Source organism: Dicentrarchus labrax, unplaced genomic scaffold (genome assembly GCF_905237075.1).
Source record: "Dicentrarchus labrax unplaced genomic scaffold, dlabrax2021, whole genome shotgun sequence".
Lineage (NCBI taxonomy): Eukaryota > Metazoa > Chordata > Actinopteri > Moronidae > Dicentrarchus > Dicentrarchus labrax.
Genome location: NW_026136707.1, coordinates 28,597,408 through 28,610,380, shown reverse-complemented (window position 1 = coordinate 28,610,380; position 12,973 = coordinate 28,597,408). Strand labels below are relative to the sequence as shown.

General features: G+C 39.0%; 1 protein-coding gene across 3 annotated transcripts in view; it reads left to right on the top strand.

The window, feature by feature from the left end:
- Window positions 1-12,973, top strand: part of LOC127367422 (IgGFc-binding protein) — a 102,723-nt gene that overhangs the window by 62,163 nt on the left and 27,587 nt on the right. For all 3 annotated transcript variants that reach the window (XM_051407229.1, XM_051407228.1, XM_051407227.1), the window contains 7 exons: window positions 1,252-1,397; window positions 3,765-4,111; window positions 4,746-4,969; window positions 5,196-5,337; window positions 8,064-8,400; window positions 8,927-9,043; window positions 9,468-9,569. In XM_051407229.1, coding sequence (XP_051263189.1) covers window positions 1,252-1,397; window positions 3,765-4,111; window positions 4,746-4,969; window positions 5,196-5,337; window positions 8,064-8,400; window positions 8,927-9,043; window positions 9,468-9,569 — 1,415 coding nt within the window. The remainder of the gene's footprint in view (window positions 1-1,251; window positions 1,398-3,764; window positions 4,112-4,745; window positions 4,970-5,195; window positions 5,338-8,063; window positions 8,401-8,926; window positions 9,044-9,467; window positions 9,570-12,973) is intronic.

The window sequence follows — 12,973 nt, the reverse complement described above, 5'->3', positions numbered from 1 at the left end:
ATAGTATGTGTCTAATTTTTCTAATATTACGTAAATGAAAGAAGGCAGTCCTAGAGGTCTGCTTTATGTGGGAGTTAAATGACAAATCCTGATCAAAGATAACTCCAAGATTCGTGACAGTGGTGCTAGAGGCCAAGTTAATGCCATCTAGAGTGACTATATCTTTAGACAATGAGTCTCTAAGGTTTTTGGGGCCAAGAACAAGAATTTCGTTTTTTTCTGAGTTTAACATCAGAAAATTGCAGGTCATCCAGGATTTTATGTCCTTAAGACATGTTTGTAATTTAGATAATTGATTAATTTCATTGGGTTTGATTGATAGATATAACTGCGTATCATCTGCATAACAGTGAAAGTTAATGGAGTGATTCCTAATAATGTTGCCTAAAGGGAGCATATATAAAGTAAATAGTATTGGTCCAAGTACAGAACCTTGTGGAACTCCATGACTAACTTTAGTATTTATGGAGGATTCATCGTTAACATGTACAAACTGAGAACGATCTGATAAGTATGACTTAAACCAGGTTAGGGCAGTTCCTTTAATGCCAATTTGATGCTCAAGTCTCTGTAAAAGAATATCATGGTCAATGGTGTCAAATGCAGCACTAAGATCTAATAATACAAGTACAGAGACAAGTCCATTGTCAGAAGCAGTCAGAAGGTCATTATTAACTTTAACCAGAGCTGTCTCTGTGCTATGATGAACTCTAAATCCTGACTGAAAATCCTCAAATAAACTATTGTTATGTAGAAAGTCACACAACTCTTTGGCGACTACTTTCTCCAGAATCTTAGAGAGGAACGGGAGGTTAGAAATCGGTCTATAGTTGGCTAAAACCCCTGGGTCAAGAGTAGACTTTTTAAGAAGGGGTTTAATTACAGCTACTTTAAAGGACTGTGGTACATATCCTGATAATAAAGAAAGATTAATCATATCCAGTAAAGAAGTGCCAATTAAGGGAACAACTTCTTTATAGGGTGCAGAGTATGAATGACAGCGGCAGCATTCACCCTATTACAGCTCAGTGTAACATCAAAAGGATTTTAAAGCTGGTATTTTAAAAGATAGGAAAATTACAATAGGGGTTTTAACGTAGCAGTTCGATTCCAACCTGTGGCCCTTTGCTGCATGTCATGCCCCCCCTCCATCACCAGCACTGAATAAAGGCAATGAAAGCCAAAATAATCTCTTTTTTATAGTTGACATCATCTTGCCAACATTAACATGAATTATTCCTACTTTCTCAGGTCTTGATCCCTCCCTGCCAGAAGTAACTGTGACTACTAAGAATGAGCTCCGTGGTAACGCTGAAGGTTCCTTTGTACGTTCAGCTACTGTGGAGATGTTGGGCTACCATATAACCATTCCAAGTGATGACAGGGGTGTCGTATTGGTGGGTCTAACTTCTTCTACGACTTCTTCCTCTTAATGTGACCTAGTGCTACTCAATGCACAAGTGCCAGAATAATCTGGAACCAGAGACTGCTGTATCAAAATATAGAATTTATTTATACTGCATAAGAAGTTAGGAAAGGGAGCAAATATAATTCATACATTAAATAATAATAATAATAATAATAATAATAAATCATACATTAATCAAAACTAAGTCAACAAAAGAAAACTCAAAACAGCTTATTTCAGTTAGTGGGTAGGTTATGGTTTTCACAGATGGATGATTTTTTCTATACAAAAAGAATATTAAAGAAATACATACATTTGAATAATTACTTACAAAAACTACTAATAAGAATTAAATTAGATCATTTAACTTACATCATTAATGCATCCACAATCTGGTGTTATTTTCTCTTTTCTTTCTTCTTTCTTCCTTGCATTTAAACACATTAAATCATATTTTAAAGGTGAACAAGTCTATGTTAAACTCACAGCAGGTTCTCTTTGTTCTTATCTGTGTGGTTTGGGGGGAAAAGAGGGAAATTAGATCTGAAGGGTGGAGCTTTATAATCTTGGGGGAGGGGTTTAGAAAAAAGTGGCTCAGAGCCCAATCAATAAATAAGTTAAGGCACACTAAAATGCATATGGGAATAACAGTGATTGGCTCTTCTGATAATGTCATTTTAAAAACTAAAAAGAAACAAAAGCAGATTCAAAATACAAAAATAATAATAACATTTTACAAAACATGTGCAATATGGAGAAAATGTTATACCTTGCTTAAATGGAAACACAGTCCCCTCCCTCAGTTGGAGACTGGAATCTATATTTATAAATAATCATGTTAATATTGTATTAAAAATGCGAAAACCCTATTTAAAACCATCCCAGCATTGCTTGAGCATACCTATTCGTTGGCTGGTGTGTTTTAACAATCACTCCAAGCTTTAGACCCTCACCAACATGAAGGATCTAATAAGTAACAGTTTTAACAAATCTTTAATTCAACAAAATAAACTAAAGAAATATTTCACTATTCTAAACATACAGTATTGACATTGTGTTTTTAAAAATGGAGCCTACCAAATCAAACACCAAACAAAGGCTGGTCTCAGCTGCTCTCTCAGGTGTGTCTCACTGCAGGAGGAAAAGTGCCAGGTGAGCTTCCCTCCCCTTTTTATAAACTCTGCCCCTTTGACTGGGTCCTAGTGTTTGCTACGTATTGCCTTCCCTTCCACATTAACAATGCACAATTCTTAGTTACACTTAAATCTGATTAATTCTTTCTCACGGAGTGACAATTTGACAAGGAACAGGATGAGTTGGGGACGGAACCTTCTGATTAGTGGACAACCCACTCTATCACCAGAGCCACAGCCACCCAATATACACAGACAACCATATACAAAAAATTCCATTTCACCTGACTTGCATAGCTTAAAAATAGATGTAGTCTTGATGCAGCCTCAGATGGCCGTTGGCAACGGAAGTTGCCACTTGAGGTGACCAGAACATGAGGAGATGGGACATGGGAAGAATCCTTCAAGATAACCACCCATCAGATCATCATCATCTCAGAGCGCACAAACCAAACACTGGCTCTAGACAGGAGAGCAATATATGGTCTGTCTTTGGGGGAATGATTGTAGTGGATGAGAACCAAAAGGCACTGGCAGAAGGGGATAAGGGAATCTGTGGGGGGATGAAGCAGATAGCAGGGGCTGGTGGTGAATGTGGCTGCATTATGTTTGTTTCTGTCACACCTACAACCACACTGGGCACTGCTTAAGTCTCTCCCTCCGACCACCCACCTAGAGCAGAGGGGGCTGTCCTAGTTTTCTGCTTCTTAAAGGGAAGTTTTGCCTGCCGCCATCGCCAAGTGCTTGCTCATGGTGGTACTGTTGGGTCTCTGTAAATAATGTAATAAGGAGTTCAGTCTAGGCCTGCTCTATTTGAAAAGTGTCCTGAGATATATTCTGTTATGAATTGATGCTATACAAATACAATTGAATTGAATTAAACTGAATAATCTGGCAGGTGGGCAGGCGGGATGATCCTAAACAAACAGGAGAGCAGGAGTAGATATACTGCAAGGTTGTTTTGTGGATTGTGTAGTTTGAGCAGGTATGGAAAGTCAGTACCATTGACAACCTTCCGATAAGTGGACAACCGCTCTACCTCTGAGCCACCGACGCCCCGACCCTTAACTATGCCCACTGCTCCCAATTTGTATAGGATGGGTCAAATGCAGAGGGCAAATTTTGTTTCAGGTATATGCTATATGTACTGTGAAATGACAATAAAGACTTATTATTGTTATAATTAGATTTCAGTACCACATACTCTCTCTTTCTCTCTTTAGGTGAATGGTATTAAGACAGTTCTTCCTGTCTTTCTTGAAGGGGGCAGCATCTCCATATCAGAATCAGGAATAAAAGGCATACTTCAGAGTGATATCGGCGTTGAAGTCACTTTTGATTGGTCCACACTTGTCATGGTGTCCATCAGCAGCAGTTATTATGGCAATGTTGCTGGCCTCTGTGGCAACTACAACGGCAACAAGGAGGATGAGGTAACAGCTGCCGGAGGCAACATAGCTGTTAATGTGACAGAGTGGGTAGGGACATGGAGCATTAATGATGGCGACCCATTTTGTTACCATTACTGTGAGGGCCTTTGTCCTCAGTGCTCTGAGGAAGACCGCATAAGGTAATGTTGTGTCATTTCTTTATAATAACCTAAATAATAACCAGTAAGATAAGGACTGTGTAAGTTATCTTGCATTGATGAGAGTGTGGTACATTGTAGAATTATATTTCTAAAAAGGAAAAGAAAAGAAATTCGGGGAAAAAAAACATTGAAAAAGAAATTGTTTGTCTAGAGTCACTTTTTATAGTTGGAATGTAACAACATTTGTCATTTTTTATTGATTGCTCAATATCAAGCAGATGGGTCTTTAATATGAGAGAACAACTAAATAACTTTATAAGAAGTACAGTATAGACCTGCTCTAACACAAGTCCCATTTGGTCACCCTTTATTCTGTTTCAACGGTGGTATGAACCAAAAGAAACAGATTTTGCAGTGATTTAATTACAATAAATGGATTGAAATGATGCCAATTCATATCAAAATGTATCTCTGGACACTTTTCAGATAGAGCAGGTCAAGACCATACTCCTAATAAAATTATTTAAGAAACCCAACAGTTTTCCTGAGCTATGAGCCACAACACTAGCATGGCTGTTAAAAACTAAATTGATACCCAGTTATCATATTTTCATGCAAGTAAATTGACCATAAAAGTCAAATATTGCATCTTTTATCCTCTGTTCCTCTTCAGGTTCACAGGTCCAGAGTACTGTGGGATTCTGAGCGATAAGAAGGGACCATTCTCTGGTTGTCATAGTAACCTGCCAGTAGCAGAGTTTGTGTTAGACTGTTTGTATGATGTCTGTATTAATGAAGGACGGCTTGAAGTACTGTGTGAGGCCCTGAGCAGTTACATGACAGAGTGCCAGGAAGCTGGAGTGTCAGTATTACCATGGAGACAACTAGCCAACTGTTGTGAGTTACTGTACATACAGTACACTTATATAGACTAAAATACCACAGACAGACATAAAGGTACTCACTTATGTGATTCTGCCATAGTGTGCATTATTTTGAGATAATCTCAAACTTTAAGCTAGTTTCAGCCAGCATTTATGAGATAGTAATAATCTTATTCATCATTAACATCTCTCTGTTTTTCCTTTTTCTAATATTTTTCTCACCCCTGTTGAGCATGCAGCTGTTACCTGTCCAAGCAATAGTCACTACAAAGTTTGTGGTTCAGCCTGTCCATCCAGCTGTAGTCCTCAGCCAGAGCTGTGCCCTAAGGTCTGTGTGGAAGGCTGCTTCTGTGACACAGGATATGTGCAGAGTGGAAGAGAGTTAGTATAACATTTTTCACCAAGTATTTAAGGATATAATATTAATATAACAAATGTCTTCCTCAAAGACCTCTTTCCTGCACTCACATTGACATAATTCTGTTCCGTTTTTTGTTTCATCTCATGCAAGAACTGATACAATGACTGCAAATCATAATAATTACAATTATTATTATTAATGCCTGAGCACAAAATCGTGCAAGGCCTACCGTATCTGTAGGAATTATTAGGGCCCGAGCACAAAATCGTGCGAAGGCCCTGTTGTATCTGTAGGAATTATTGTAATTATTATACAGACATTTCAAATGGCTTTTAGGAGGCTTTATCATATTTGAAAAGTCCTGAAAACCTGCACGCAGGTCAGTCGTGGCGAAACTTGGTAATTTTATGTGGCTCTGACATATGCACGTAAAAATGGCTCGACAGCACCCCCTATTGAGCAGCCCCAAATGTTTCACCTATGAGTATGAAAAGTGGTACACATGTAGATCACGTCCTGACGTACAAAGAAATTACTCTTGGGGCCATATCCCAAACCCAAAAGGAAGTCGGCCATTTTGGATTTAGCTGCCATTTTTGGCATTGTATTTTAACAACCTCCTCCTAGGGAACTTATCGGATCAACTTCACATTTGGACACTGCCATCTAAAGACATTCATGATTAACAGTCGTGCTGTTTGTGACTGTGTCAAATGGCAGGAAACAGGAAGTTGTCACAACTTCAGTGTACATGGTCCAATCTCAACGAAACTTCACACATTTGATAAGAGTCCCGCCCTAAATGCCTCTATGTGATAATATTCAGTCATACTCATAACGGCCCTTACTGGCAACAGGAATTAAATGTTTTATACTTAATGTTCTACTCCTAGGTTCATCAGATCCAGCTGAAATTTGGTCAGAAAATGCAAAATATATTGTTGATGATATGTGATGAATGTGGTGAGTTGTTGTTAGCGTGGCGTCAAACGTGTACGCTCATGAATTTGGTGGGTAAAAGAGTCAGTGACAAAGGCGGTACCAGGCCTGGTTAATGAGGCCAGCTGCAGATGGGAAGAAGCGAGAGGTTTTGGTCCTGACGGACCGCAGCCTCCTGCCAGAGGGTAGAATCTCAAAGAGTCTGTGTCCAGGTGGGACGGGTCAGCCACAATCTTGCCTGCACACTTCAGGGACCTAGAGGGGTACAGGTCCTGGAGGGATGGCAGAGCATTCGCTGTGCCTCCTGCATGTTGGCCTGCGGTGGAATGTAAACACCGACCAGAATGACTGAAACGAACTCACGGACACACCTTTGCCCACAATGTCCAAAATTTCAAAGGAAGAAATAGAAAGAGTTTCAGGTATCACAGCCGAAAACTGAGTTAACAAACAAAACAAGAATAAACAAAGCGCACCAACACACCGAGGCGACTGTCCATAGCGCTATCTTAGATGTAAATGGCTCGATAGCGCCCACTACAAACTTGAATATAAATAAATATAAATTTGAATATAATGTAAAATTCTGCCGCTATTTCCAGGCCTTGTTTTCATTAGAACTGGGACACTAGTTAAATACTAGTTATTTAACTACGATAATAATTGGATGGGGTGTGTTGTTGACATTTTTAAAAATTGTTTACTAAAACCTTTTTTATTGAATGCAGTTTTAATATGCTATGCATTAGTTAAAAGGTGTGTGTTTACATATTCTTAATCATTTTGAAGCTCTTCATTTTTATTATGGTGAAGCAGGGTAACTTAACAGGATTCAGGGGCCCATAAGCACATTTTTCCCCTTTGCCCCCATTAGTTAATCTGGTCACAGGATAATATTAGACTTTTGATTTGTGAGATACCAGTCGGAATTATTAAGGTAGATGTATTAAAGTAAAACTAAAACGCAAAATATCCAATCCAATCCAATCCACTTTATTTATATAGCATGATTTTAACAAAAACAAGGTTTCCAAAGTGCTGCACAAAAAGATTCAATGTTCAATTTACTGTTATTTGTATAGCGCCAGTTCATAACAGCTTTTCAAATAGAGCAGGTCTAGACCGAACTCCTTATAACATTATTTACAGAGACCCAACAGTACCACCATGAGCAAGCACTTGGCGAGAAGGGCAAGGAAAAACTGCCCGTTAAAAGGCAGAAACCTAGGACAGATCCTTCCGCTCTAGGTGGGTGGTCGTCTGCCTCGACCAGTTGGGGTGAGAGAGAGAGAGAGAGAGAGAGAGAGAGAGAGAGAGAGAGAGAGAGAGAGAGAGAGAGAGACAGACAGGTGCACAGTCAAACAGGACCATGGCAGGAGGCTCCACCAGGATCAATGAGAACCTGCAAGACGAGAAAAGCACAAGAACTCCGGGGAAGAAGTGAAGTTAGTAACATGCAGTAATGGGACATGAATGAGTGCAGAAAGAGAGAGGAAGAGATTAACAGAGTAAATAGATAACACAATAGAAGCACAATAGAAAGATGAAGTACACATTAGAAAAATAAAAGCAATAAAATAAATAAGTAAAATAAATAAAATGCACTGCCCGCACACAAGAAAATATATATGTATACACCTAAAATCAACATAAAATATTCAGCTGTCAATTTGTTGACAGTCTGTGAAGTCATTGTTTCATCACACCTCCATAAAGCATTTGTTATAAAGGAAATGGAGAAGTCATGAAAAATCTTCAACTTGGACTGGGAATACTTATTCTCTTACTAACCTTTTTTTTTTGTCAGGTGTGTTGTCAAGGAGACTGGCTGTGGCTGTAACCATGATGGCAGATATTACCTGCCCGGTGAGGTGTTCTGGGCTGACACACAGTGTGACAAGAAGTGTGTGTGTGATGCAGCAACACAAAAGGTGCAATGTGAGCGGACTGCCTGTCGAACCGGACAGATATGTGGTGTCGTAGATGGAGTCCGAGGCTGTTACCCAATCAGCTTTAAGATTTGCACTGCACACGGAGATCCACACTTCTACACCTTTGATGAACGCAAGTTTGACTTTCAGGGCAACTGTGTCTACAAGCTGGCCAGTGTGTGTGGAGATAGCAAAGGTCTGACGCACTTTGAGGTGAGCTGACACTATGCACCAGACTTTTTTTGGGATTGCATTGCGATTTTTTTCACAAAATTTGAAGGCAACTTGTTATTATTTATACAGACTAAAATACTACAGATAGACATAAAGTTTCTCACTTGTGTGATGATTGTGTGTATTATTCTGAGATGGTTTCAGCTGACTCCGTTTTGGGATTTTTTTGGAGCGAAAACAGAAAAAGTATAAATATTTTCATTTTACAGCAGAAAAAGATTGGAGCAAAGATGCTGATGAATTGAAAGATAAATTGATAAAAGACATTTCAATATGTTTGTCAAAAATGTAACTTTTTTAAACCAGCATTTATCCAGCCCAGCACAGAACAAGCCTTTCTACAATCACAAACCTATTGTGATTGTAGAAAGGGGGTATAAGTCAAAAGAACAAAATATTACTCTTATAATAATTAAAAAATCAAATGTATTGGTCTTCTTCATTCCTTCCATGTTCCCCTCTCCTGCCTTCTATCTGTCTCTACACTACTTTTGGTGAATTGTAGGTGAACCTGGAAAATAACAACCGTGGCAACAAAAGAGTGTCATACGCTAAAGTGGTGACTGTTAAAGTCTATGGCAACACCTATACACTTTCACTGGACTATCCAGGCAAAGTGCTGGTGAGAAACATGCATAAATACACATGCACACACACATACCATGAGTGTTAACAGAGTCAGCCCACTACCAAGCACATTTATGTTGCTGCGCGCCTTTGCGCATGCTAGTGCTTCATTTGCATTCATCCATGAATTGAAGTGAATTGAATTGAATTGAAAATGTGGATCACAAATGAGATATCACTGGAAAGAGCATGTCCTTTACACAACACTATGGGTTTCATTACTGTATGGTAATTGAAGTGTAGAGGAGACATACACCAGCCATAACATTATGACTACCTGGGCACCCTGGAATTAAAATCCAATTTTTGTGTGCACAATATAATTACAGTGACTGTGACAGTGATTTATATGTATGTTTGCTGCCTCTCTCTGTGTGTGTGTGTGTGTGTGTGTGTGTGTGTGTGTGTGTGGTCTGTAGGTGGATGGGCTTGAAAAGTCTCTACCATTCTCATCCAATCAATCACTGGTCCAGGTTTATCGCAGACACAGACTGGCTGTCCTTGAGACACACTTTCTTAAGGTATAAACACACACATCCACATATACAGTAAACCGTAATTTAGGTGCATCCAACCCAACTACACTAACCTTGGTCTTAACCTTAACCTGATTATATCCAAATACATATTTTTTTAACAGAGCGTATTTAAAATGGACTTTGAATCTGAGAAAAGTCTCTGATTTTTTACAGGTCACATAATTGCCTCCAAATAGCTGCATAAGCTACTGTTGTACATGTCTGACTACAATGAGTGTACAGAAGGTGCTGACAGTTTAGAAATGATGATAAAGGGTAAAAACTCGAACAACACTTCTGGTATTAAAGGTGGGCTCAGTTGTTCTGGAGTGTCATTCCCAGGTTGTCGCTTTCGGTTATGGTAAGCAGGAGAGAAACAAAGTGAGTGGGTCAGAGCAAGCCATACCACATTGTCAAATATCTCTACTCAATAATCAATCTTCAAGTCACCAACCCAAAGTCAGCCTTTGACGAACCTGGGAATGATACTCAACAATCAATTATCTTTATTCAGGATGACTGACCCTATCTTCAAGACCAGGGATTAAATTGAGATTTGTTATGTATGGAAGCTGTGCAGTTTCAAGGTTGGCATGGATTTTGTTGAGAGATTTCAATACATGCTAGCTTGTTTGACAGTTTAACTTAATCAATCATTTGAAGCTAGCTTAATGTAACAGTCAGCTAACAAAGACTGACGGCAACCTGCTACAAACTGCTAAAAAAGTATCATTTTGCAAAACTGCTAAGGAGGGAAAAACAACAAAACAAGAAATGCCTGTGAAAGGTATAGTTTTTGCAAGTTGTTATACCACCATATTTAGGCCTATGTCCATTACCGCTACAAAGAAAACATATTTTCGACATTATTTGAATATTAAGACCAAAAAAAGTGTAAAAATTTATACATTGTTGGGTGCCTGGTTCGCTCAGTCGGTAGAGCTGGCGACCCATGTACGGAGTTGCTGCAGCGGCCCAGGTTCGAATCCGACCTGCGGCCCTTTGCTGCGTGTTATCCCCTCTCTCTGCCCCCCTTTCCTGTCTATCTTTGGCTGTCACTATCGAATAAAGGCAATAAAAGGCCAAAAAAAAAACTATAAAATATAAAAATATATATATATATATACATTGTTGAAGATGTGCAAAGTTGTGCATCCCCTGATGATACAGAAGAGCATAGGTCTATGTGCCCAATTAACTCCCTGATTAAGACCAATTTAGTTGTGAAAATAACACATTTTGGCTTGTGGCCCTTGTAAATAATTCTGTTACAAGACATTTTATAAAATAAAGGTTATTAAGCTGAGCCATTAAGGTGGCAATGGCAATTTTCTGATAAAAAGCACAAATAAGTGCATATGGAAAATCACTTTCAAATTTGTGAAACGTGTGCACCAGACAATTTTGTTCTTATCACAATGCCTATGTTAGTGAATCAGAATCAATATTTTAAGTTTATTGGAGATTGGACACACACTGAAGTTATGAGCACTATTTTATGGCGAATCTGCTGAAATGGACAAGTTGTCACTGGCACGCGGTTTAATGTACAGTCACAGCTCAACTTTTCAATCAGTTTGTATGACGACAGAATTCAAAGTGGCCAACTTTGACCTCACGCCACAGACACGCCGTTCAACGTACAGTCTCAAATAGCACAACTTTTAATCAGCACCATTTTTTGACTGTACTGACCAACTTTGAAGCAGATCCGATAAATTCCCTAGGAGGAGTTTGTTCAAATACAAGGCGAAAAATTCACCGCAAATGCGCACGGAATTCACTATGGCCAACTTTGAGGGCACGCCACGGACACACCCTTCAACATAGATGCACAAATAGCACAACTTTTAATCAGAACCATTTTTTGACTGTATTCACAAATTTTGAAGCATATCCGATAAATTCCCTAGGAGGAGTTCGTTCAAATACAACGGCAAAAGTTCGCCGAAAGTGAAACTTTAAATCAAAATGGCCGACTTCCTGTGGGGTTTCGGGTATGGGTCCAAGAGGCTTTTTTGTACGTCCCGGCATGTTTCACGTGCCTACCGAGTTTCGTACATATCGGTGAAACGTGGCGCTGGGGCTGCTGTTTTTTTATCCTGTAGGGGGCGCTACACACACGACAAACACGATTTTTGGTATGTGAGCTTCAGGCACTACTCTACACGTGCCCTGTGAATTTCATATTCATAACTATTACGGTCTCCGCACAGTGATTTATCATGCCAAAAGAGCGCCACCTAGTGGCGTATTTTTTTTCCTTTTTAAGGGAGCCTCAGGGAGCCATGGGGAAGCATCGTACCAAGTTTTATTTAAATCACACATAACTATGCAGAGATATAAATGTTTTACTTTTAAAGAGCGCCACCTTGTGGCGGTGGCATCAAATTGTTCAAGACTATGCACAATGCCTAAGGAAGACATGGGGAACTATGGACCCAAGTTTGGTGTCAATCGCACATACCAATGTGGAGAAATAGTCCACTTCCTTTTTTGACGAAAAATCTACAGGAAGTCTTAATTTTATAGCGCGCTTATTTTTAGAAATTTCAAAAATGTTCAAATTACTTTTTTTACCAGGGCGGTCCCCAGGTGCTAGGTGAAAAATTTTGTGCAAATCAGACAAAGCGTGTAGGAGGAACATGAAAAAGTAATTCACAGACATTTCGCACTGTAGCGAAGAAAAATTATGGGCGGAAGTGGGCGGGGCCTATATGGGGAGATTGAGCTCCATTCACTGAACGCGTGGATATAAGTTTTTTGAATGTGCGACAAACGATGTGGGAGTTATTAAGTATCAAAAAAGTCGTTGCTATTTCCTTAATAGTAGCGCCACCTAATGGCCGACCCATAAGTGATACATAGAATATCAAATTTTTCACCAGGCCTGACAACTTTGCCAAATAAAACTGAGTTTTAGTATATGTAGGGGGGGAAAAACGCAATCAATGTTCCTAAAAATAATAATAATAGGTAAGAAATCGAGCAAAAACAATAGGGACCTTGCCGGTCGCTGGCTCGGTCCCTAATTATGAAAAACTATACAAAATAAATGTATATAGTAAAACATTAAAATGTTAATAACCTATTTATCTAGATATAATATAATGAATAATGATAATAATTATTTAAGTATAAATATTAAAATCATAAAATTATAAATCACTACATAAAAGTCAGACTGAATAGATGTGTTTATTTTAGTGTAAAAATATAAAAACTTCTCCCAGGACCTGAGCTCATACGATCTCATACTTGGTGGCGATTTTAATTGTTGGCTCGATCCTGTGCTCGACCGATCTTCTCCAAACCCTGGTTTAATGAGTTTCCTAGACAACTATGGTGCCACAGAAATTATGGCGATATCTCCATCCAAACGAGAGGGAGTACTCATTCTTCTCTCA